Raw genomic sequence first — 26,422 nt, forward strand, 5'->3', positions numbered from 1 at the left:
TTCGGGGGAGGCAGGTCAGGGGACTGACAAAAAATGAAAAATGCATACTTAAAAAAATATATATATATTTTTAAATATATTTTTTATTGATTTTTTACAGAGAGGAAGAGAAGTGGACAGAGAGTTAGAAATATGGATGAGAGAGAAACATCCATCAGCCGCCTCCTGCACAACCACTACTGGGGATGTGCCGGCAACCAAGGTACATGCCCCTGACCGGAATCGAACCTGGGACCCTTCAGTCCGCAGGCCGACGCTCTATCCACTGAGCCAAACCGGTCATGGCTAAAATATATATTTTTTAATTAATGTCAGAGAGGAAGGGAGAAGGAGATACATATATATATCAATCAATGATGAGAGAAAATCACTGATTGGCTGCCTCCTGCACGCCCCCTACTGGGGATGGAGCCCACAACCCGGGCATGTGACCAAAATCGAACCCAGGACCCTTCAGTGCTGGGACCGACGCTCTAACCACTGAACCACCGGCCAGGGGTGGGGAGGATCTTCAGCTCCTGGCTTCATCGCGTCTTTACCCTTTTCCTGGAAAGTGCTTGGGTCGCTGTAAGTTTCTGTCCGGACAAGAATTCCGGGGTTGGAACCCCAGGCCCTCTCTCCCCTGGGCAGGGCCCCCCCACTCCTCTCCCAGCCTCGGGGGGTGGGGGGGTGGGGGTCCGGTCTGTACTCAGCTGCGGCCGCCGCCACCCACCTCCCAGCTGGAGTCCGCCTTCTCCGCCCTCCGCGCGCTGCTCCGCCCCGCGCCCGCCACTCACGCCCTATCTAGCCTCCCATTGGCCAGGTCCTGGCTCCCCGCCCCTCGGCGTGGGCCAATCACGCTTTCAGGACTGAAAACCAGCGGCGCCTGCGGATTGGCCAGGCGCGGGGGCGCGGGCAGAGCTCGGAGAGCGCCGATTGGGCGGCTGGGCCAGAGGGGGCGGGACGCCATGGGCCACGTGACACGACCCTGCCAAATGGTGAGCGGGCTGGGCGCCGGGGGGAGGCCCTGGTGGCGCAAGTCCGGGCCCTGGAAGGTGAGTGACCCGGACCCACCTGCGGAGGGCGGCGGGCCGGGCTCGAACCCAGCGCCTCCGGGAAGGGCCCGCCCGGCCCGCGGGAGACCGCCCTTCCCGCCTCCTCGCAGGTGGGAACCGGAGCTGAGCCCGGACGCCCCCTGCCCAGGGAGCGCGGTCGGGGAGGCCTCCTGCCCCGCGGGCTGGCCGGGCTCTCGGACCCTCCGCGGGCCGCCCCGCCCTCCGCGTCCCGGGACACTCTTCCCATCGTCCCCGCCGAGTGGGTGGGTGGACCCCCTTTCCCCGCGGAGGTAACGGAGGTGCAGACAGAGCGTGACACTTGCCCCAAGTCACCCAGCCCGGAAGTTCGCCTGCGGGGCGGGGGCCCCCCGAGGCCTCGCGGGGATCTAAGCAGCCCCCCACCTGCCCCCCTAAGTTGCTGCCCCTCCTCGGGCCGCCCCTCCTCTTCCGCGCAGAGTTCCGTTCTGGACCGTCCCATCCCTCCCCCACGGCACCCCTAGGGCACCCCCAGATCTGCCTCCAGCTCCGATCTCCCCACATTCACACACACACACACACCCTCCCCCAATTTTTCATCTTCTCCCCCAAACCGGTCTCCCTGTCCAGGTCCCCAGTTTAATCCACAAGCCCTGCCAGCCGTGGGCCCCCAGAAACCGGGTGACTTCTCCCCTCACCCTTGGCCTGGGGGCCCCAGCCCCAGTTTCCTCCCGGGCCTCAGCCTCCAGTCCAGCCCCCCAGCAGCCAGCGGGGCCTCCCCATTTTATTTTATTTTACTTTATTTCCCTCCCCCCCATTTTATTTTACATTCTGTCTAAAGCAGCGGTTCTCAACCTGTGGGTCGCGACCCCTTTGGGGGTCGAAAGACCCTTTCACAGGGGTCGCCTAAGACCATCGGAAAACACATATATACTTACATATTGTTTTTGTGATTAATCACTATGCTTTCATTATGTTCAATTTGTAACAATGCAAATACATCCTGCATATCAGATATTTACATGACAATTCATAACAGCAGCAAAACTACACTGATGAAGTAGCAACGAAAATAATTTTATGGTTGGGGGTTCCCACAACATGAGGAACTGTATTAAAGGGTCGCGGCATGAGGAAGGTTGAGAACCACTGGTCTAAAGACTTTAAATGGAAGTACACCACATATGCACGACAGTGGCCAAGTCACAGATACACAGCTGAAGCAACTTCACGCAGATTTACAAGTCCAGCACCCCCCACCCCGACCCCCTGGGTGGCCCCCCCACCCCCGTACCCCTCGGCCACCGCCCACTCCGAGCATCATCGTAACTTTAACGCCACGGGCAGGTTTGGCCGAGTTCTCACTCTATGTGGGTCTCTTCCTGCGCCAATTTATTCTTTCCTGGCTACACAACCTGTTACACACTGTCCAGCACTCAAAAGGGACAGCTCAGCGCAGCGAGAATCAGGTCCACACTGTCCCTCGGTGACCTGTCCCCTCCCCATCCCCCTGTCCCTGCTGCCTCCTGCCTGCCGGGAGCAGCTATAGATAGCAGCGGGACACATACGTTTCCCCTTCTTTTTTGGGGACACAAATGGGAGCATCGGTGTACAGGATGTTCTGCCCCTCCCCACCCCGTTACCATCTTTGAACACCTTTCCTCTTGTTACTTAAAGAGCTTCCTTGTCATCTGTCCTGGCTGCTCAGAACCCCACAGTGTGGATGTGCCATAGCTTACATAACCGTACCCTCATCTCCGACGGTTAGAGCCACTCCGAGTGGAGGGAGCTGCGGTGGTCCCCATTGTTGGGGAGGCCCTGAGACTGGGGGAGGGGGGGTCCCAGGGTCAGCTTTGTCTTTTCAGAAAGATTGTTCCCTTTCTCTGTTCCCTCCCTCGGAGCCCCTTCCCGACCCCCCAGGACAGGCCAGGTTCCCCGGGCACCCCAGCACCGGGCACGGCAGTGACTGTGCCGTTCGTGAACTTGCTGTGGTTTGGTTTTGGAGGGCGTCTCCATCCCACTGTGTTTTCCCGGGATGAAACGCACATGGCATCAGGTTTGCCATTTGCACCCTTTACTGCTTGTTTTAGTAAAATATATTTTTATGGATTTTAGAGAGGAAGGGAGAGGGAGAGAGACATCAACGATGTGAGAGAATCGTGAATCTGCTGCCTCCTGCCCTCTGGGGAGCGAGCCCCCAGCCCACTCATGTGCCCTGATTGGGAATCGAACCGGGACCTCCTGGTTCGTAGGTTGACCCTCACCCGCTGAGCCACACCGGCCTTGCTTTCTAAGACCCGGGAGGAGTTCTGCTGGCTGTTCACACCTCGGGGAGCTGAATTTCCGAGGGCACCATGGGTGGGGAGCCGCCCAGAAGGCTCCCAGAGCAGCGCCCCTCTGCCCACCAGGAGGGAGGGGGCAGCCCAGGAGAGCCCGGCTCTTCTCCCTCAGAATCACATCCCGCCCCCTGTGCTCCCGGCAGTGGGCGCTGGGACGGGTGAGGGTCACCCTTGGAGCCTGAGGTCTGGTGGCACAGTTGGTAATGGGGGTGGCAGACACCCTCACACCCGCCCAGAGGGCAGGAGGCTGCCCAGGGCTCCGCGGGAGCGAGTCTGGGATCTCGGGGATGGACAGGGTCTGAGGAGACTTCCCAGGAGTGGGAACGTGACCTCCTGGCTGAAGAGGACACACAGGTTAAAAAGACAAGTGGCCCAGCCCTAACCAGTTTGGCTCAGTGGATAGAGCGTCGGCCTTCGGACTCAAGGGTCCCAGGTTCGATTCTGGTCAAGGGCATGTACCTTGGTTGCGGGCACATCCCCAGTGGGGAGTGTGCAGGAGGCAGCTGATCGATGTTTCTCTCTCATCGATGTTTCTGACTCTCTATCCCTCTCCCTTCCTCTCTGTAAAAAATCAATAAAATATATTTAAAAAACAAAAACAAGTGGCCCAATCGGCCTGGCTCAGTGGTTGAGGGTCGACCAATGACCCAGGAGGTCACGATTCGATTCCCGGTCAGGGCACATGCCCAAGTTGCGGGCTTGATCCCCCGTGTGGGGTGTACAGGAGGCAGCCGATCCATGTTCTCTCTCATCATTGATGCTTCTGTCTCCCTCTCTCTCCCTCTCCCTTCCTCTCTGAAATCAGTAAAAATATTTTAAACAAAAAAAAGCTTGTTCCAGACCTGGGAGCAGCAGGTGCGAACTGCGGGTGGAGAGCGGGATTCAGTTCAAGGTCTAGGGGCGCAGGGACCCTGGGCGGGCAAAGAAACCCCCCCCACCCCCCGCCTGACCCCAGCCGCTGCCCCCGCTGCCCTTCCTCAGGACATGGCGGCTGCAAAGCCCAGCCTGGGCCGGGTCCTCCCTGGGTCGTCCATCCTCTTCCTGTGTGACATGCAGGAGAAGTTCCGCCATGTTGCCTACTTCCCCCAGATCGTCTCTGTGGCCGCCCGCATGCTCAAGGTACTGGTCCCTCCTCCCTCAGACCTGGCATCCAGCCCTCTCCTCCCTCAGACCAGGGGATCCAGCCCCCTCCTCCCTCAGACCTGGGCTCCAGCCCCCTCCTCCCTCAGACCAGGCTCCAGCCCTGTCCTCCCTCAGACCAGGGTCCAGCCCCCTCCTCCCTCAGACCAGGGGATCCAGCCCTCTCCTCCATCAGACCAGGAGATCAAGTCCTCTCCTCCCTCAGACCAGGAGATCCAGCTCCCTCCTCCCTCAGACCTGGGGATCAAGCCCCCTCCTCCCTCAGAACAGGGGATCCAGGCCCCTCCTCCCTCAGACCAGGCTCCAGCCCTCTCCTCCCTCAGTCCAGGGGATCCAGGCCCCTCCTCCCTCAGACCAGGCTCTAGCCCTCTCCTCCCTCAGTCCAGGGGATCCAGGCCCCTCCTCCCTCAGACCAGGCTCCAGCCCTCTCCTCCCTCAGTCCAGGGGATCCAGCACCCTCCTCCCTCAGACCAGGGCTTCAGCCCCCTCCTCCCTCAGACCAGGGCTTCAGCCCCCTCCTCCCTCAGACCTGGGCTCCAGCCCCCTCCTCCCTCAGACCAGGCTCCAGCCCTGTCCTCCCTCAGACCAGGGTCCAGCCCCCTCCTCCCTCAGACCAGGGGATCCAGCCCTCTCCTCCATCAGACCAGGAGATCAAGTCCTCTCCTCCCTCAGACCAGGAGATCCAGCTCCCTCCTCCCTCAGACCTGGGGATCGAGCCCCCTCCTCCCTCAGAACAGGGGATCCAGGCCCCTCCTCCCTCAGACCAGGCTCCAGCCCTCTCCTCCCTCAGTCCAGGGGATCCAGGCCCCTCCTCCCTCAGACCAGGCTCTAGCCCTCTCCTCCCTCAGTCCAGGGGATCCAGGCCCCTCCTCCCTCAGACCAGGCTCCAGCCCTCTCCTCCCTCAGTCCAGGGGATCCAGCACCCTCCTCCCTCAGACCAGGGCTTCAGCCCCCTCCTCCCTCAGACCAGGGCTTCAGCCCCCTCCTCCCTCAGACTGGGGCTCCAGCCCCCTCCTCCCTCAGACTTGGGATCGAGCCCCCTCCTCCCTCAGACCAGGGGATCCAGCCCCCTCCTCCCTCAGGCTCAGGCCTTTGTCCCCTCTCCCGGCACAGGTGGCCCGACTGCTGGAGATGCCAACTGTGCTGACGGAGCAGTACCCGCAGGGCCTGGGCCCCACGGTGCCCGAGCTGGGGGCGGCGGGCCTGCAGCCCCTGCCCAAGACCTGCTTCAGCATGGTGCCCGTGGCGCGGCAGGAGCTGGACGCGCGGCCGCAGCTGCGCTCTGTGCTGCTCTGCGGCATCGAGACTCAGGCCTGCATCCTGGTGAGACCCCCAGCCGACCCCCAGGAACCCCTCTCATCTGAAACCTCCCCATCCTCAAAGGGACAGCCTGTCCCTGCCCTGAACCCTCCATGCTCCCACCTGACACCTTTCCTGACCCCTGACCTCTCCTGAGCTGAGACGTGATCCTCACTCAGGACTCCTCCTCCCTGGGGCGCCCATGCTGCTCTAGGACCCCATTGTCACGGCGTGGGGGGGGGGGGGGGGGGGGTCAGGGGGGATTTCTGCCCTGCTCTGGCTCCCTCATTCCATCACAGCATCCCAGTTTCCCAGTCCCCCACCCGGGACCCCTGTTCCTGGCTGGGGTTGGCCCTGACCCCTCTCTGCCCCCAGAACACAACCCTGGACCTCCTGGATCGGGGGCTGCAGGTCCACGTGGTGGTGGACGCCTGCTCCTCCCGCAGGTGAGGGGGTCCCCCGAGGGGTGGTTGCACGTGGGGTGTGGACGGGGCTTCCAGGAAGAGCCCCGTTTGCCAGGGGCCCGGGGGTCAGGCTGCAGGGCTGACACCCCCTCTTCCCCTGCAGCCAGGTGGACCGCCTGGTGGCACTTGCCCGGATGCGACAGAGCGGCGCCTTCCTCTCCACCAGCGAAGGCCTCATTCTGCAGTTGGTGGGTGACGCCGCGCACCCCCAGTTCAAGGAGGTACTGGCTCCCAGTCCCCCACCTTCCATGCACCTGGCAAATGTCTCCTCGGCGCCCACCACGTCTTTTCGGAATACATCCGGGAACATACACATCCTGGAACACAGAAGGCTGCCGCCTCCAGAGGGGCTCAGTTCTCGTGGGGAGACACCCCGTCAACCATAAATCAATAAGAGAAGCTGCTGCTGGTGGGCAGTGAGGACTGGGGAGAGATGGAGGGCGGGGGAGGAGGGAGAGAGAGAGGGAGGGAGGGAGAAGGCAGCGAGGGGCTTGCGCAGGGTGGTCTAGGAACCCTGGGAGGTGACTGAGGCCTGGAGGGCGCCAGGCAGACACAGGAAAGAACAGTCCAGCAGGGGCCCTGGAGGTGGGGCCCCGGGACCCTCCTCTGCTCCCCTCCTCCGGTCACTGGCTCGCAGGTCCAGCCCCCGCGCCCACCCCCCCCCCCCCCCCCCGTGGCTTCCCCGGCTCGCAGGCCTGACCAGGTGGCTCCCACTGTGCCCACCCTTGGCCTGCAGAAGCACAGGACATGCCCAGATTTGACATTCTTGGCCCTCTGAGCTCTGCCCTTTCCTCTCCTCTTTGTTCTGCTGAGCCTTTATTGAGCACCTACTGTGTGCCAGTCCTGGGGCAACAGCAAAAGCCAGGCAGTATCCCGTTACACACTGTGGCCTGGAGCTGGGAAGGGAAGTGCAGAGAGTGTGAGAAACAAGATAGTAAGCAGCAGAGTGGCCCTTGGGGGGGTGGAGGTGGGGGGGCCCTTGAAGTGGAGATCTGCAGGGGGAGGGGCAGCCAGTCATCCAGAAAGTACTCCTGGCCGAGGGACCAGCTGGGGCACAGGCCTGGCGGGGGGGTGGGGGGAGACTGGACTTGCCTCATTCCAGGGACTGTATCAGGCCCTAAGTGCTGAGGAGTGTGGAGGGGGGGAGGCCGGGGGGAGCCAGGCCGTGTCCTCGAGGCCTTGGGATTTTAGCGAGGGGCAGCCACGGGGGCTTGGGCAGGGGAGCCGCAGTTGGGGGGTGTCAGGACCCAGGGACACCAATGTGGAGACAGTGAGGATGCGGGCTCTGCGTATTTTTGTTTGCTTTCTGCAGGCCATTGGGGCTCACTGGTGGGTGCAAGGTGGGGCTTTGGGAGAAGGCACCAGAGAGCGTCTCCAGGCTGGTACCTACCGAAGGGGAAGGGCTGAACCGAGAGTTAGAGAGGTCAGGTGGCAGCCAGCATCCAAGAGGCAGGTGGATAAATGAGCCTGAAGTGGGGGGGCAAGGCGCGGGTTGGAGTTGGGAGTCGGGAGAGTTGAGATGACTTAGGAAGAAGAAAGTATAGACACGCCCCAGGACAAAGCCCATCACACTTTCTGTTAATCCCAAGCAAAGGATATTTGTCCATTGATTTTTAGAGAGAACAGAAGGGAGGGGCAGAGACAGAGAGAAATATCGATGTGAGAGAGACACAGTGATTGGTTGCCTCCTGCACATGCTCTGGGGATAGAGCCTGTAACTGAGGTATGTGCCCTTGACTGGACTCGAACCCAGGACCCTTCCGTCCGCTGCTTGGTGCTCTATCCATTGAGCAACACCAGCTGGGGTCAAGCCCATCACTCTTAGCAGCCCAGGCCAGCAAAGCAGGCGAATGGCCGGTGATCGCAGCTAACTCGGGTGGGCGATGAGGGGGAGGCCCCGGGAAATGTCCTGAGAAGGGGGAGCGGTTAGCGTGGCCATTTGCTGCCAAGACGATAAGGAGCAGAGGGAGCAGCGCCCCTCGGTCTGCCCCGCAAATGGGGGCCCTGGGTACTCCCTGACGCCCTCCTTCCTCTGCAGATCCAGAAGATCATCAAGGAGCCCGCCCCGGACAGCGGGCTGCTCGGCCTCTTCCAAGGCCAGAACCTCCTCCTCCGCTGAACCCCACTCGGCCCCGAGGGGAGACCTCCCTCCTGCCTGTCACCCGGCCTCGGGGGAAGCGCTTTCCCCCGTCCTTGGGTCCCTAGAGTGGTGCAGTCCACCGGGAGCGCCGCCCCTCGGGAGGGGAGGCGGGTGCTGCCTTGCTATTGGGCGGCAGCTCCCGGAAATGCAAATGAGCCCCTGGCAGCTGATGGCCGTTGGCTGGGCTGAGCTGGGGGCGGGGCTCGGCCCCGGGCCCCTTCAAGAGTTGGGAAGGGGAGGGGGAAGGAGTGTCACGGACCCTGTGGGACCTGGGCTCGCGGAATAAACACCGATGTGGCTGTGGACCGAACCATTCTTGGATCTGGGGGGTACCCCGGGGGCGACGGGGGGCTGCGGGTGGCGGGGAGAGGGGTCCCCAGCAGGTGGAGAGGGGGAGGCGCCTCTTCTCAGCTGCCAGCGGGCGCCGGGAAAAGGCGAGGGCTGGCCCCATCACATCTGCTCGGGAAAGAAGTGCCGGCAGGGTCGCCCGCGCGCCGCCAGCCGCCCCCCCGCCAGCGCGCACGCCCAGCCCGGCGGCTGCAGACACGCGCTCGCGCTGCCTCCCCCGGCCGGCCCCCCACGCCGCCGCCACCCCAGAATCCCCAAGGGTCCCGCAGCGGAAAGTGAGGTGAGCGCGACCGCACCCGGTGCGGAGGGGGAAACTGAGGCACGGGGTCGTGGGGACGGGAGGAAGGAAGAGACTGGCATGCGGATGAATGGATGGGAAGAAGGACGGACACCTTTATCTGAGTGGTCCCTGCGCCCCTAAGACGCAGCGGGCAGGGGATCCACATGGGGGCCCCCAGAATTCTGCAGCTCTCTTAGAAATGTGGGAGTCAGGTTTCTACTGACCCACCCCAATATCGCCCCCCCCCATCAAGGCCCCTCGACCCCTTGAGATTCGCAGTCCCTGTTCCCCATCCACCTCCAACCTTGGGGACCTAAGAAGGCAACCTCTGAGTCCCCCAAGAACCCAGGCATCAGAGCTCACAGTCAGTCCGCCCCCACTGGGGAACCAGAGCCCACCAACCCCGAACCCCAGACTTCCCCCACCTCCAGAAGGCTGGGAGCGCGCATCAGAACACCCAGCAACCCTCTCCCCAGGGACCTAGGAGTCCCAGCTCCTTCCTCCGCGAGCCCCTGGTACCCGGCGTTGGCGCCCCTGGCCCCCGCCTTCCGGATCCAGGTGTCCCCCCCTTCTCACCCCCCAGCCAGAAGCTTCGCGTCCGGGAGGCCGCGCTCGCGTCGCCATGGCAACAGGAGTCTATTTTGCGCTAGGAACACAGCTCGCTCCGCAGCGCCCCCTACCCGCTCCTCCAAACTCGGCAGAGAGAGAGAGTAGGGGTCCGGGAAGAGATTGGGGGTCCGAGGGGGGGACACAGAGACATGCACAGGGACAGAGATCTGTAGACAGCAAACCTGGGAAAGAGACGGACGTGGGATCAGAGGTACAGCGATGGGCGTGCGCGGACCCGGAGACACAGACGGGACAGAGAGACGGACGGGAGGGAGCAGCGGGCGGGGATGCCGGCGGCCAGAAAACCGGGACTCGGGGAAGGGGCGGCGAGAGGCGCAGCCACGGGACCGAGACAGGGACGCAGAGATGCGGGCGAGGAGACGCGTCTAGACACCCGCAGAGAGAGACCAAGACCCAGGGCACATCCCCTTAGAGACCAGAGGCCGCCCCGCGAGGAGGATGGACCGGGAGGCACGGCCACCCGAGGGCCTAGGGACCCGGGGGCCGCGGGCGGGGCCGCAGGGACGGGGCCTGGGCCGCCGGAGTGCTGTGCGCATCGGAGTTCATGTCTCTCCCTCAGTCCCCGCCTCCCGGCGGCCACAGGGGTGGGGATGGGGGGAGTGGGGGCGGCAAGCGGATCCCCCACCCGACACTCCCCCAGGACCCCTCCATTTCCCCCTCCACTTCCCCCACCTGCCGGTCCGCCTCCTCTTGGCAGCTTTCCACCTCCCGGCCCCAAACCAGCACCCCCCTCCTCGGCATGCGGACCCCTTGTGCTTCGTCCGCCTGCCCCCGCCTCTTCCTCAGCACCCCCGCTGCCCCCTGGAGACCCCTCCAGCGCCCAGCTCCCCAGGGCCGGGGCGCACTTTTTCTCTGGGCCTCTGCCCTCCCCCCCCCCCCCCCCCCCCCCCGTCCTTCTCCCAGTCCTCCCCGTCCTGCTTCATCTCTAATCACTGCCTCCAGGCTCCTCCCAGTCAACTCACCTGCCCCCCAGCCCCCCAGCCCTGGCTCCCACCTCCAGCCGGCAGGGCCAGGAGGGGGAGGGGCCAGAGGTTGGGGCAAAGTGCTGTGCAGGGTGGCAGGAGGAGGAGGGGCGTCTCCAGGAGCGCGAGGACCAGTGGGGCCTGCTGGTGGACCCCCCATCCTCCAGCTGGCTCCCCTAATCTCTGTCCATCCGTCTGTGTCTCTTAGGGCTGAGGGGGGTGGGGGCCCAGCAGACCTCTGGCCCTGAACTGCTGGGCATACACTGTGCAGGGAGTGGGGAGATGGGGCTGGGGGCCACCCCCTCCACCTGTGGAGGAGAAAAGTGTGTGTGTGAGTGAGCAGGGGTGCAGCTGTGTGTGTGTGTGGGGGGGGGTGTCACATGCCTGCTTCCAAAATCTCCTCCACTGGGTGAGGGTGTGTGTGCACACGTGTGTGTGCACCACAAGCTTGCATGACTTGGGGCTGTGATGTGTGTGGTTGCGTGTCCATCCGTGTGTAGCTGGCTTGGGCCGGTCCTTGCCCGTGTTCCTGAGCTGTGTGTGGCCCCAGTGTGTCATGGTTGTGTCTGAGTTCTGTCCGGGTCTTGCATGCTGGAGGCTGTATCCACGTGGGGCTGGGTGTGTGGGGAGGAGGCTGCGGGTGGGCCCTCAGGATGCCACGGGTGTCCTTGCATGTTGTGTCTGGGACGCCGTGTGTGTGAGTTCTGTTGTAAGAGCTAAGGGACAGACTCGGTCCCCTGTATCCTGGGTCTGATGGGCCACTCAGTCTGCCCCTGGGTGTGTGTCCCCTTCTCACCAGTAGGTGCTGCCCTGCGTCGCATTGGGAGGCGTGAGGGTGTGTGTGTGTGTGTGTGTGTGTGTGTGTGGAGGGGGGTGTCTGGGTTTGAGAGGCTGTGTCGCTGCTCCCCCCCCCCCAGAGTTGTCAGTGGCCTGGGGCTGTGTCCCCTGAGTGTGTGCACCGATGTGCAGTGGGGGAGGCAATGAGATGCTGTGAGCAGAGGGGGAATGTGTGTCCATGGAGCCGGGGGGGGGGGGGGGGGAACAGCAGGGGGACTGAGCAGGCACTGCTGCCCTTCCGAGCCTCCCTACAGGTGGGCCATTTGCCCCACCCCATGCGGCTCCCCAGCGGCCCCCCCGCGGCTGTGGTGCAGCAGGTAGATGGCACCCTTGTATGAGCCTGAAAAGGATGCTCCTTCCCCGGGTGCTCGCAGCCCAATCTGCACACCTGAGGGAGGGGAGCCCCTCTGGGCTCCAGCTAGCCCCTTGCACAGCGCCCTTACCCTCACCCTCACCCAACCACAGGCGGCAGCCCTCAGCCAGTGGAGGACCCACCCCGCTGTGTGCACGTGGCGCTGCTGGGAGGGCGCCTCTGCGTGGGATTAAGTCCTCTTCGTCCTGTGGGTGGTGAACCCTGAGGCCCGAGCTCCATGCCCCGAGCTCCACGCCGTGTCCACTGCTTGGGCGCCGTGGGGCTCAGGCAAATGAGGGACCTGTTGGAACACTGGTGTCTCATTTGAAGTGTGTGTGTGTGTGTGTGTGTGAGAGAGAGAGAGAGAGAGAGAGGAAGACACACACACACACACACACACACACACACACACACTGACGCCTGACATCCCTTGATTATTAGGTCCAGATAAGGGAAAGAAAGAAGCGTGTGGGGTGAACGAGGACCACCGGGGTCTAAGCCAGTGGTTCTCCGCGGGGACAGCTGTGCCCCGTGACATCTGGCGGTGCCTGGAGGCATCTTGTCTGTCAGGAGGCGGCGATGCGAGGGCTCCCGGCGCCTGGCGGAGGCTGAACAGCAGGCCCCGTAGGCCAGCGGCACCCACCCAAGAACCCACCCCCTCTCCCCACCTGCTGGTCTACAAACTCGGCTTCTCAACTGCAATCTCTCTCTTCCCCACCCCACCCCCCGCCTCCCCCACCCACACCTCTCTCTCCTGTCTCCCTCATCCCCTCCCCCTCAACCTCCCCCTCCTCTCTCTCACCCCATCTGCCCTCTTACTCGCCATCACTCACTCCCGTCATATCCGTCCTATTTCTTTCCACCGTCTGATGCCTCCTTCCCAATCTTTTCTCCCATCCATCACTCCCGTGGATCCTTTCCATCCACCCTTATCATTTATCATTCTGTTCCCCGCCCTCCCCATCTCCACTGCCCGGTGCGCCCCACCTCCTCTGCCCGGTGCGCCCCACCTCCTCTGCCCGGTGCGCCCCACCTCCGCTGCCCGGTGCGCCCCACCTCCTCTGCCCGGTGCGCCCCATCTCCACTGCCCGGTGCGCCCCACCTCCACTGCCCGGTGTGCCCCACCTCCTCTGCCCGGTGCGCCCCACCTCCACTGCCCGGTGTGTCCCCCAACCTTGGACCCATGCCTCTTCCCTCCATTCATCCTTTCTGTCTCCCTCCGTCTACCTCCCCTCGCCCTCCTTCCTCATCCTTTCTGGCCGCCCGTCTCCATACTTCCCCACCTTGGACCTCTCTCTCCCGCCCTCCGCTCCAGCCTCGGTTCTCCGCTCAGCCTGGCGGCCCCGTCCAGCCTCCTGCGCACCCCATGCCGGCCCTCCTGCTCCTCGGGACCCTCCTGCTCCTGGCCTCCACCGCCGGCCAGGCCAGGGCGCGCCCGTCCAACGCCACGAGCGCCGAGCCCCCGGGCCCGCTGCCGGCCCTGCTGGCGCACCTGCGGCGCCTGACCGGGGCCTTGACGGGCGGCGGGGGCGCAGCGGGCGCGGGCTCCAATGGCACCAGGACGAGCCCCGCGAGCGGCGCGGGCGCGGCGGCACGGGCGCCCCCTCCGGCCGAGCTCTGCCACGGCTACTACGACGTCATGGGCCAGTACGACGCCACCTTCAACTGCAGCACCGGCTCCTACCGCTTCTGCTGCGGCACCTGCCACTACCGCTTCTGCTGCGAGCACCGCCACATGCGCCTGGCGCAGGCCTCCTGCTCCAACTACGACACGCCGCGCTGGGCCACCACGCCGCCGCCCATGGGCGGGGGCGCCGGGGGCGCCGGGGGTGCGGGCGGGGGCCCCGGGCCCGGCCAGGCCGGGTGGCTGGAAGGGGGCCGGGCAGGGGGCAACGGGATGCGTGGGGGCGAGGGCCCCGGGGGCAGCACGGCCTACGTAGTGTGCGGGGTCATCAGCTTCGCCCTGGCCGTGGGCGTCGGAGCCAAAGTGGCCTTCAGCAAGGCGTCCCGTGCGCCCAGGGCGCACCGGGATATCAACGTGCCCAGGTGTGTGCGAGATCCGGCCGAAGGGTAGGAGCCTGGGGCGGGGCCTGGGCCGTGGCAGGTGGAGCCGGGGATGGGGGGGCGGGGCTGCGGGGAGGGCGTGGTCAGAGGCCCAGGAGGCCGCCGCGGCGAGAGCCTGCGAATGAGTGAGGGAGGCTCACGCCTCATTCAACAAATGTTTCTTGAGCGCTTTCTGCGGGCCAGGACCTGGGGATAGGCGAGTGAACGAAACAAGGCCCCTGCCCCGATGCCCGATGGGCAAGCCTGGCTCCCCACCCCAGGCCTGCTGCCTGTGGGCTGTGTGGCGCCGGGCAATTTGCTTAACCCGTCCGTGCCTCAGTTTCCTCGTCTGCACAATGGGGCTAATCAATGCTCCCCACCCATTCGGACTGTAATGAAGATGAACTGGGTTGATTCACGGCGAGGCCTGGCACACGGAAAGCCCTCAGTAAACGTTGGCTACCGTTGTCATAAAACTTAGTGCCCGAGACAGTGAGCAAGCAAACACATATGCAATATCCTTCTAGAGCAGCGGTTCTCCACCTGTGGGTCGCGACCCCTTTGGGGCACAGGGGTCGCCTAAGACCATCGGAAAACACATATATACTTACATATTGTTTTTGTGATTAATCACTATGCTTTATGTTCAATTTGTAACAATGAAAATACATCCTGCATATCAGATATTTACATGACGATTCATAACAGTAGCAACATTACAGTTATGAAGTAGCAACGCAAATAATTTTATGGTTGGGGGTCACCACAACATGAGGAACTGTATTAAAGGGTCGCGGCCTTAGGAAGGTTGAGAACCACTGGAATCTAGAGACTGGTAACTAGATAAAGCAGAATGAGGGGTTGGGTTTGGGGGGGCTCGGGGGTGTTTTATAAGCCGTGACCGGGAAAGGCCGCTCCGAGCAGACTTGGAGGAAAAGAGCAACCCAGGCAGAGGGAACAGCACGTGCAAAGGCCCTGGGGTGGTGGTTGCAGGACAGCATAGGAGCCGGCAGAGCTGAGAGGAGGTGGAGAGAAGCAGGCGGAGGCCAGGTTAATTTTGGGGTGATGGGGGAGCCACCAAAGCCCCTGAGCTCAGGCTGTGCAGGGAGACGAGGCTGCACAGGACAAAGGCGGAAGCAGGAGACCAGTCAGGAGACTGTAGCAAGGGTGGGGGGCGGGGGGAGAGAGAGAGAGAGAGAGAGAGAGCTGGGAGCAGCGGAGGGGGTGAGAAGCAGTCCCATGTGGGAGCTACTTTGGAGGTGGAATCTGTAAACTTGCTGAGGAACGTGAGGGAAAGAGAACCCCAGGGTGGTTCTAAGATTTGGGGTCTGTAGAGCTGGGTGAACGGGGCACCCTTTATCCCCTGGGGAAGCTGCAGAAGAAACAGGATTGAGCGCCCAGGCCACGGCGGGGCGCGCCCCCCGTCCTCAGGCCCCTGACCGTCCCTCTGCCCCCTCTAGGGCTCTGGTGGACATCCTGAGGCATCAGGCGGGACCCGGGACCCGCCCGGACCGGGCACGGAGCAGCTCCTTGACCCCGGGGGTCGGGGGTCCCGACAGTATGGCCCCGAGGACACCCAAGAACCTCTACAACACCATGAAGCCCTCCAATCTCGGTGAGTGGGTCCTGGGCCTCTGACCACGCCCCTTATCCCTGTGGCCCCGCCCCATCCGGCTGGCCCCGCCCCCAGTCACAGCCTCCAAGATGAGAGGGGCAGTGAGAATCCGCGCCCTGCCTCCTGTGGACACCCTGGGTGGGCGCATGGACAGACACCACGGTGACTTAGATTTAGACACTCAGCCCCTGAGCTGGACAAACTCCGCGTCAGACCACCCGACAGCGGACAACACACCAGGACGCGCCTAAATGTTGAATTAGAATTTGGGGGGGAGAAGGGAGCAGACCACTGGGGTTGGCATCCTGGCTCTGCTTCTGTGTGACCTGGGAAGCCCTTGCCTCACCCATAAGGTGAGGAGCACACAGCGCTCCCTGGTCGGGCTGTTGTGAGGGTCTCAGAGCCGTGCCTGGCCCAGAACACGTGCTGTGTCCATGTGAGCTGCTGTTGTGCTTACACTAGAGGCCGGGTGCACGAATTCGTGCATGGGCGGGGTCCCTTGGCCAGACGGCTGGCTGGAAGGGAGGGACCCCGGGAGGTTGGCTGTGGGAGCACACTGACCACCAGGGGGCAGCTCCTGCATTGAGCGTCTGCCCCCTGGGTGGTCAGTATGTGTCATAACTACCGGTCAACTAGTCCATCTGCTGAGTGGTCATAAGGGTTGCTGAGGGCCATGGGTAGCCACAGAGGAGTTTAGAGCAAAGTCAGAAGTGGGGGGAGCTCTGCTCTGTGGAGGGGAGAGGCTGGGAGGACGGCCCAGGCCTGAGCTGGGTCGGAGGAGCAGTAAGAAGAGACATTGAGCTGGATCTTGCGGGATGAGTAGGAGTTCTGCAGACAAAGGAGGGGAGGCAGGGTTTCAAGGCAGAGAGAACAGCAGGTGCAAAGGCCCTGTGGTGGGCCTGAGAGTACTCATGCAGGCGCCAGAGAGAAGGGCGGCCTGAGAGGAGGGGTGGGTGGTGACTGTCCCGGGTGGGTGGTGCGGAGACGTGGGAAGAGTGCTGGGCAGCGGAGGGGCAGGTGGGGTGTAGGAGTCCCGTGGCGGGGCTGACCTTGGACATGGCTGGCCAGGGGCCAGAAGGCTGGTGTGATGAACCAGGAGGCAGGCGGGGCCAGAGCTGGGCACAGCAGTGCCCGCTGGGAGTGGGCGATGGCGGTGATTCCACCCCCCTTCTTGGTCCCCACAGATAACCTGCACCACAACTACCTGCACCTCAACGTCAACAGTCCCAAGCACCACGCCACCACGCTGGGTACGCGCCAGGGCCGGGCAGGGGACACAGGGCCCCTCTCCTCCGTTCCTGAGAGCACCCCAGGGGGGGCCTGGGACAGAGCAGGTGGGAGGCCCCGAGAGCCTGTCCTCACGTCCAGCCAGGTAACTGAGCGAACCTCCGCTTCCCACTTGGACACCGGAAGTGGCCGTCTCTCTCCCACCCGAGTTGGTGGGGAGATGCAGGAGTCTACCGCCCCCCCCCCCCGCCCCCCCCCCCCCCGACAGGGCACCCAGCAGGTGCTGAGCCAGGGCCCGTTGCCCCTCCTCCTGTGACCTGTCCTCCTTCCCCAGCAAAGAGCCGGTCTCCTGGCGTTGGCAGAGACAGCCTGGACAGCGGGAGCTCTGAGGGGCTTCGATCCCAGATATTTAACTCCCTAAGGGGCTGGGGGCTGGGCTCCTGGGCTGAGGGAGGAGGGGCTGGACTGACCCCAGCTGTGCTCTCTGCCCCAGATTGGAGGGCCGCCCCACCTCCCAGCCCCAACTTGCATTACTCCACGCTGTCCTGCTCTCGGTCCTTCCACAACCTCTCGCATCTGCCCCCGTCCTACGAGGCTGCTGTGAAATCCGAACTCAACCGCTACTCCTCCCTCAAGAGGCTGGGTGAGTCCCCGGAAGGGCGGGGTCAGGGCCAGGGCCGAGGTTCAGGACCGCGGACAGTGGTCCAACCGCTTTCTAATAAGCTCTCTAAATAAGCTTCCCCCTCCACATTTGTTCCGGAAGCACATATGTATCAGAATTACCTGGGGTGCTTTTTAAAATGCAAATTCCTGGTGTACCACCCCAGGATCTACTGTATTTATCAGGACTTGCATTTTCAATGAACAGAAATAAGACTTTAAGCGCATGCACCCATGCATATTCTCTCTCTCTCTCTCTCTCTCTCAAGCGCGCGCGCACACACGTAACTAAGTGAGCTTGAGAATGGGTCAGGGGCTTCAGGTGTGGCTGGATCCAGGTGCTCAGAAGCTATCTCCAGGATTCTACATCTCTCAGCTCTGCTAAACAGGGGGCTGGCTTCATTTTCAGACAGATATCCCCCCATGGCTGCAAACAGGGACCTGAGAATTTCCAGGTTGCCATTCAACCAGCAGAAAAGAGTCCCCTCCAGCCCCAGCCGGTGTGGCTCAGTGGATAGAACGAAGGGTCCTGGGTTTGATTCCGGTCAGCGTGAACCTCGGTTGCAGGCTCCTCCCTGGCCTGGGCCCTGGTCCGGGCTTGTGCAGGAGGCAACCAATCAATGTGTTTCTGCCACATGGATGTTTCTCTCTGTCTTTCCCTCTCTCTAAAAATCAATGGGAAAATATCCTCGGGTGAGGATTTTTAAAAAAAAGTCTCTAATGATTCCAGGAACAATCCCAGGCGTGGGTCCCATCAGCCCAAATAATGTCACAATCTCATCCCTGATCTATTCATTGTGACTCTATTGGATATTTCTGGCTCAGTGGCCCACCCCTTCAAACATTTTAAACTGAGAGCCAAGTAAGAAATGCTTTTAACATGATGGCCCATGAGATGCATGTATATTTGCACATTTTTAAATACAGGAAAGTGATGGAACTTGTTATTTAATAAGAACATTTTTGGAAGAATTTATCTCAATCTGTTGAGATCTTGCTTCAAGATGTATCCTCTGGCTCAAATAAATTTTTATTAAAATTCTCTTTATTTATTAAAATATTTTTAATCTTTTTAAAAAATATATTTTATTGATTTTTTACAGAGAGGAAAGGGAGAGGGATAGAGAGCTAGAAACATCGATGAGAGAGAAGCATCGACCAGCTGCCTCCTGCACACCTCCCACTGGGGATGTGCCTGCAACCAAGGCACATGCCCTTGACCGGAATTGAACCGGGGACCCTTCAGTCCGCAGGCCAACGCTCTATCCACTGAGCCAAACCGGCTAGGGCTAATATATTTTTATTGATCTCAGAGAGGAAGGGAGAGGGAAAGAGAGGCAGAAACATCAATGATGAGAGAGAGTCACCAATTGGCTGCCTCCTGCATGCCCCACACTGGGGGTTGAGCCCAAAACCCGGGCATGTACCCTTGACCAAAATCGAACCCAGGACCCTTCAGTCCGCAGGCCGCAACACTCTATCCACAGAGCCACACCCACTAGGGTTAAAATTCTCTTTACACAAGAACATTTCAAACATACCCAGGAGGAGAGAAGATTGTCATGTCAACCTCCATGTTCCCATCATCCAACCTGAACAATGAGCAACACTTGCTTATCCTATCCTCCCTCCATCCCATCTTTCCGTGGATCATTTTAAAGCAAATCTCAGGGGTTATGCCACTTCATCCGTTAACATTTCAGTAACACACACATAAGTGAAAAAAACATATGAACCAGCACTCACCCTCACTCCCTTTTGATGGGGGATGCCTTCTGGTGAGTAGAATTTTCTGTGCTTTTCAATCCTCACTCTCGGAGTAAGGATTTTTTCCCCCGTTGATTTTCAGAGAGAGTGGATGGGATAGAAAGAGAGAAACATTGGTGTGAGAGAGACACATCGATTGGTTGCCTCCCACACACACCTCAACTGGGGCTGGCATTGAACCCACAACCCGGGCCCCTGCCCTTGACCAGAAATCGAATCTGAGACCCTCAGGTAGGCAGGCAGGCCGGCCAAAGCTCTAACCACTGAGCAACCCTGGCCAGGGCGCTATTTCATTTTTCAAAATGCTGGTCACTACCCATAAAATTGACTTCACAGAAAGCCCCGCTGCAGGATGGTGGGGTGGCGGGCAGTGCTCCCTCCAAAGCAGGCGTTGGGTTCTGCTTCGGAAAGAAGAGCTATTCGTAGCGGTTCTCAACCTGTGGGCCGCGACCCCTTTGGGGGGTCGAACGACCCTTTCACAGGGGTCGCCTAAGACCATTGGAAAACACACATATAATTCCATATTGTTTTTGTTTTGAATCACTATGCTTTCATTATGTTCAATTTGTAACAATGAAATTGGGGGTCACCACAACATGAGGAACTGTATGAAAGGGTCGCGGCATCAGGAGGGTTGAGAACCACTGAGCTACTGGGAGGCAAAATAAAAGTCCCCATATCTGCCCGCCCCGCCTGGGAGGGGGGCCGGGGAGTGTGTTTTGGCCACATCGCTAGCGCCTTGTTCTGATTCAGTTGTGCCCCTGCCCAGCCTAATGACCCGAGTGATGCCCAGGGTCCCCGTGGGGGTGGGGGTGCGGGTGCGGGGTAGGATGGAGGGAAGCCAGGGGAGCGGGGGAGAGGCACCGGGCGGGCTGGGCTGACCTCGGCCCCTTCCCTTCTCCCCCCACCCCCCCCCAGCCGAGAAGGACCTGGACGAGGCATACCTGAAGCGCTGGCACCTGGGGGAGGTGCCCCGCGGGACGCTGCCCCTGCACACGCTGCGGCGCCCGGGCACCGGCGGCGGCTACCGCCTGGACGGCTGGGGCGGCGCCGAGGAGCTGGGCCTGGCGCCCGCGCCCCACCCGCGGCGGGTCATGTCCCAGGAGCACCTGCTGGGCGACGGCGGCCGCTCGCGCTACGAGTTCACGCTGCCGCGCGCGCGCCTGGTGTCGCAGGAGCACCTGCTGCTGTCGTCCCCGGAGGCCCTGCGCCAGAGCCGCGAGCACCTGCTGTCGCCCCCGCGCAGCCCCGGGCTGCCCCCCGAGTCCGCCCGCGCCGGCCTGGCCGCCTCGCACTCCAACCTGCTGCTGGGGCCCGGCGGGCCCCCCACGCCGCTGCACGGGCTGCCGCCGCCCGGCCTGCACGCGCACCACCACCACCTGCACGCGGCGCAGCCCGCCTGGCTGGCGGACGCGGGCGGCGGGGGCGCGCTGGCCGGCCGGCCGCCCTTCCAGCGCCAGGGCACCCTGGAGCAGCTGCAGTTCATCCCCGGCCACCACCTGCCGCAGCACCTGCGCACGGCCAGCAAGAACGAGGTGACTGTCTGAGGCCGCGCGGGCGGGGCTGCGGCCTGGCGGGGGTCCCCCCTCCCCCCTCAGCCTGGATCCCCCGACACACCCCAGGGGCCCGGACCCGATCCGCCTGCGGCCCAGGCGGCTGCCTCTGATGACCCCGCTTTGAATGAACTCCTCTCGGAGACCAGGCCTACGATGTCACAGATGAGATCCCTCCTCCTATGTCACTGTTTGAGGCAAGACCTCCTTCCCATGACGTCATCACAGAGGAAGAGGCTTGCGGGTGAGGTTGTCGCTGGCCGCAATGTCAACACCGGGGCCAAACCTGCCCAGGAGGCCATCACAGGGGAAGAGGCCCGCCCCGAGGTCATCGCTAGAGGCCATATTCCTGATGCCATCACCACTTCCTTCTTGTGATGTCCTGGCAGAGACAATGCCTTGTCCTATGGCGTCATCCCTAGAGACAATGATTCCTGTGATGTCAATTCAAAGATAAGTCTCGCCCTTATGACATCATCTCTGGCACCCAAAGGCCTCTTTTGACAGGTGGGTCCACCATCCTTTCCTCCAGAGAAGATGCCTCTGTCCACGATGTCATCACTACAGACAAAGCCATCTTGCTGGGACACGCTGCGGGGGAAAGCCTCGCCAAGCGTGTCCTCCCTCGACAGAAGGCCTCCTTTCCGCGACATCATCACAGGGACCCCGCCTCCTTCCTGTGATGCTATCACCAGAGAAGGTGCCTTGCCCGATGACATCATCTGAGGGACCGTGCCTCTCCCAGGGGGTCCATCACCACAGCTGAGAGCCCTTCTGTGAGGTCACCACCAGACCCCGCCGGCTCTGAGGGGCCGCTGCCGCCGCCATGTCACGAGAAGGCAGGGCATGCCCGGAGCCCCTGAGAAAGTGCCCTGTCCTGAGACGTCACCAGAGGGCATGCCGTCGCTGGGGAGGCAGCTAGAGGCCTCCCCAGAGGTGATGGTCTGTCTATAGGCTGTATGCACTGAGGACCCCCACTCCCGCCTGAGGCCGGGTCCCAATGCAATGATGTCATCACCAGAGACACTGCCCGCTCTGGAGGGCCATCACTTGTGATGGTGTCACCAGTTTCTGCCTTGTCCCACCGTGACTTCCCCGGCCCCAGTGACATGCCCTGCGGGTCCCCACCAGACGCTCCCGCTAAAGGGAGGCTGGGCTGGGGTCCCAGCCTTGTGCAGTGATGTCACCTCCTGGGTGGTTCCCGGAGGCCGGCCCCCAGGCTGGCTTCTGCCCTCAAGGAGGCTCCTCTGGCCCCCCAGCCTCTGGGAGTCCGGAGACTCAGAGGTGTCCCCAGGCCGGGGTCACTCTCTCTGCCACACTAGAGACATCATGGCTTCTGTCAACAGGTCCGGGCCTCCTGCTGGGGCCGGGGAGGGTGGGGGGTGCCTGCTACTTATCTTGCTGATGACATCATTGCACCACAGGACTCCCCCCACTCATGCTGGCATTGTGCCTGGGGTCCAGTGCACACCATGCCTGATGATGACATCATTCCCTGTGACCTATGGTCTCTTCATCTCCCAGGATGCACCACACCTACAGTATCATCCTCTTCCAGGATGTACCATGACCGTGTAGGGTCACCTTCCCCACAGCTTGCCCATGGCCAGTGGTGTCACCATCTTCCATGATTCCCCACAACCACTGTGTCCTCATCCCCGCGGATTCGCCACAGCTGCTGGGGCCGTCACCTCCAAGCGTTCACCATGACCAGTGGCGTCACTGCCTTCCAGAACCCACTGTGGCTGATGGCAGCCTCCTCTGCCGAGACCCGCCAGGACTGACGATGCCACCATTCCCCATCGTCCCCACGGTTGTGGCGTCACCACCTCCCAGGATACACTGCAGTCATGGTGTCACCCCCACAGCACCGTGAGAGTCAGGGGTGTCCCAGGACCCATGACACCCAATAGTGTCATCTCCCAGGACCCATTTCAACCACGGTGTCATCATTTACTGGGATCCACCATAATCATGACACCCCTTCCCAGGATCCAGAAAGCCCAATGGTGTCATCACTTCCCAGGATCCACCACAACCCTGACATCATCTCCCAGGATCCACCACAACCATGACATCATCTCCCAGGATCCACCATAGCCATGTCATCATCTCCCAGGATCCACCACAACCCTGACATCATCTCCCAGGATCCACCACAACCCTGACATCATCTCCCAGGATCCACCACAGCCATGACATCATCTCCCAGGATCCGCCACAACCATGAGATCATCTCCCAGGATCCGCCACAGCCATGTCATCATCTCCCAGGATCCGCCACAGCCCTGACATCCTCTCCCAGGATCCACCACAGCCCTGATATCATCTCCCAGGATCCACCACAACCCTGACATCATCTCCCAGGATCCACCACAACCCTGACATCATCTCCCAGGATCCACCACAACCCTGACATCATCTCCCAGGATCCACCACAGCCATGGCATCATCTCCCAGGATCCACCACAGCCATGAGATCATCTCCCAGGATCCACCACAACCCTGACATCATCTCCCAGGATCCACCACAACCCTGACATCATCTCCCAGGATCCACCACAACCCTGACATCATCTCCCAGGATCCACCACAGCCATGGCATCATCTCCCAGGATCCACCACAGCCATGAGATCATCTCCCAGGATCCACCACAACCCTGACATCATCTCCCAGGATCCACCACAGCCATGAGATCATCTCCCAGGATCCACCACAGCCATGGCATCATCTCCCAGGATCCGCCACAGCCATGGCATCATCTCCCAGGATCCACCACAGCCATGATATCATCTCCCAGGATCCACCACAACCATGAGATCATCTCCCAGGATCCACCACAACCATGAGATCATCTCCCAGGATCCGCCACAACCATGAGATCATCTCCCAGGATCCACCACAGCCCTGACATCATCTCCCAGGATCCACCACAGCCATGAGATCATCTCCCAGGATCCACCACAGCCATGGCATCATCTCCCAGGATCCGCCACAGCCATGGCATCATCTCCCAGGATCCACCACAGCCATGATATCATCTCCCAGGATCCACCACAACCATGAGATCATCTCCCAGGATCCACCACAACCATGAGATCATCTCCCAGGATCCGCCACAACCATGAGATCATCTCCCAGGATCCACCACAGCCCTGACATCATCTCCCAGGATCCACCACAACCATGAGATCATCTCCCAGGATCCACCACAACCATGAGATCATCTCCCAGGATCCGCCACAACCATGAGATCATCTCCCAGGATCCACCACAGCCATGACATCATCTCCCAGGATCCGCCACAGCCCTGACATCATCTCCCAGGATCCACCACAGCCATGGCATCATCTCCCAGGATCCGCCACAGCCATGACATCCTCTCCCAGGATCCACCACAGCCATGGCATCATCTCCCAGGATCCGCCACAGCCATGTCATCATCTCCCAGGATCCACCACAGCCATGACATCATCTCCCAGGATCCACCACAGCCCTGACATCATCTCCCAGGATCCACCACAGCCATGACATCCTCTCCCAGGATCCACCACAGCCATGAGATCATCTCCCAGGATCCACCACAGCCATGACATCCTCTCCCAGGATCCACCACAACCCTGACATCCTCTCCCAGGATCCACCACAGCCATGCCATCATCCCCCAGGATCCACCACAGCCCTGACATCCTCTCCCAGGATCCACCACAGCCATGACATCATCCCCCAGGACCCAGGACACCCAGTGGTGTCATCATTTACCAGGATGCACTTCACCCTTGGATCATCTTCCAGGATCCCTCATCTTGGGAGTCGAGAACTGCAACAGCTGTATTTCAGTTGTCTTCTGGGTCACGTGGCACCTACCGCTGTGCCCACAGGGAACCAGGCACAACATGCGCCATCCTGCCATTGCCTCGAGAATAGAGTAGGGACCCCCTCCGATGACACCATCCCCACTCTGGCCCTTCTTGATGATGTCACTGCCTCACTCCAGACTTGGCCTTGACCGCCCCCCACCCCCCATTACCCTTCTGGTGAGGACATCCAGGCCCCTCCTGGTAACTCACTGACCTTCACCCAACTATCTGTGCGGTGACAGGGTCAACATGGAGGCCTCTTCTCACCAGAGGGGGTGAGCTTCCCGGCCCTTGGGTAATGTCACTGCCCCTCGCCCAGCCCTTACCTGTCCTCCGCTGGCGTGGGCCACACCCTCCTCAGAGACGCCTGTGGGCTGGGCGACAGCTGCTAACTTCCCCGGGGCCTTCAGTGACGTCCTCTGCCGGCCTGACCCCGGGCAGGCCCAGCTGGACGGCCATGCCGCTGCCCACGCCAAGGCCATGTGGGGGGCGCTCATCATCCCAACTGGAGAAGCAGCGTTCTCTCCTTCATCTCCCCCACGCACCCCGGACAGCCCAGGGCTTTCGGGGACTTACCAACACCCAATGCACAATTTGCCCCCAATTTTCTTTGTACATAGCCATGCTGTGGGGGAGCAGCCATTCCCCTCCTCTTAAAGGGCTACACGTCCCCTCCCCAGCCCCCAGGGCCAGCTGGGAGGGGCTATTTTCCCTCCTCTGGGTCGTCCCCTCCTTCTGCCTCCCCTTGCCCCCAATACTGGCACCTCAGTTCACCCCTACTCAGCCTTTGGCTCCCACAAACACTGAGGGAACACGGGGAGCGGTACCCCACCTCCCTAGGCCCAGCACCAGTTCTCAACGCCATGCTTACAGCTGCTCCCGCGGACCCCCCATCCCTCCAGGGCCTGCCCACACCCAGGGCCCTGAGCAGACTGTGACTTCCCCCCAAAAGAGCCAGCTTGAGCCCCTGCCCCTCCCCCAGCTGCCCCTCTGCTCACCACCCCCACCGAGCACTCGGCTTTCACCAGCCCCCTCACTGGGGGTCTCGGGCCCTCCAGCTTTTGTACGCCCCCCTCGACTTGCTCTCTTCTGGACTCCAGTTATTTCGCCCCAACTCTGGGGCTTTGGCCTCTTATCTCAAATAAGCCATAGCGAGGAGAGGTCCGAGGAGGCGAGGATGTGGGCGTGTCCCGCCAAAATCCCCCGATGCCTCTGGAGCCGGGGCCTCACCATCTGAGTCTTCCCACGCTCCCATGCACACACGCGCACCCACACGCACACGCACCCCGCCCTCCCGATCGTGGGCGGTGGGGGGCGGTGCAGAGACAGGAAGATACACAGTCCTGGACCAGAAGACCCTCCCCAGCTCTGCCTCCTCCTCCCCCCAGACCGGCACCGGACTCCCCCCCCCCCCCCCTCCAGTTCCTTGGTGAGGGCAGCCGGCTGAGCTGCAAGTTGGTATTTTTGGAATAAACAGATGTTTTCCTGATTCCCAGGCTCACAGTGTCTGTTGGGAAGGTTTGGGTTTCCACCTGCGTGTTTATGGTTCTCGGGGATTCCCTGTGCGGCCCAGGTGGGGGGTGGGCATCCGAGGGTGTGTGTGTAACCTGCAGCCTGTCGCCTTGCGTCAGAGCCTGCCGCGTGTGGCTTGTGTGTGCAGTGCCTTTCGGCACCCTGGCCGGTGGGTCAGTGGTTAGAGCGCCGGCCCCGCACTGAAGGGGCTCAGGTTCCATTCCAGGTCAAGGGCAGGGCGAGTACCTGGGTTGTGGGTTCCACCCCGCCCTGACTGGGGCGCTGGGGCTCCCATGGGAAGCAACCAATCAATGTGTCTCTCTCGTATCTATGTTTCTCTCTCCTCCTCCCTCCCTCCCTTCCACTCTCTCTAAAAAAAAATG

At 61.7% G+C, this 26,422-nt stretch overlaps 3 protein-coding genes across 3 annotated transcripts in view; 2 read left to right on the forward strand and 1 right to left on the reverse strand.

Annotated features, from left to right (window-relative positions):
- The window catches only part of NAT14 (N-acetyltransferase 14 (putative)), a 39,587-nt gene extending 19,798 nt beyond the window's left edge, over positions 1-19,789 (reverse strand). The window contains exon 1 of the mRNA XM_070401813.1: positions 19,093-19,789. The gene's annotated coding sequence lies outside the window, so the exon portion shown is untranslated. The remainder of the gene's footprint in view (positions 1-19,092) is intronic.
- ISOC2 (isochorismatase domain containing 2) lies at positions 951-8,697 on the forward strand. Its single transcript, XM_070401571.1, has 6 exons — positions 951-1,034; positions 4,331-4,468; positions 5,603-5,812; positions 6,164-6,234; positions 6,356-6,473; positions 8,291-8,697. The coding sequence occupies exons 1-6, from the start codon at positions 975-977 to the stop codon at positions 8,369-8,371; spliced, it is 678 nt and encodes a 225-aa protein (XP_070257672.1). The 5' UTR covers positions 951-974; the 3' UTR covers positions 8,372-8,697.
- On the forward strand, positions 8,934-26,016 carry SHISA7 (shisa family member 7). The gene is made up of 6 exons (XM_070401809.1): positions 8,934-9,020; positions 13,117-13,847; positions 15,305-15,459; positions 16,644-16,709; positions 17,180-17,329; positions 20,032-26,016. The coding sequence occupies exons 2-6, from the start codon at positions 13,168-13,170 to the stop codon at positions 20,658-20,660; spliced, it is 1,680 nt and encodes a 559-aa protein (XP_070257910.1). The 5' UTR covers positions 8,934-9,020; positions 13,117-13,167; the 3' UTR covers positions 20,661-26,016.
- Positions 26,017-26,422: the final 406 nt, after the last annotated feature.

Source organism: Myotis yumanensis, unplaced genomic scaffold (assembly GCF_028538775.1).
Source record: "Myotis yumanensis isolate MYYU_CA2020_CCGP unplaced genomic scaffold, mMyoYum1.0.hap1 SCAF_23, whole genome shotgun sequence".
NCBI lineage: Eukaryota > Metazoa > Chordata > Mammalia > Chiroptera > Vespertilionidae > Myotis > Myotis yumanensis.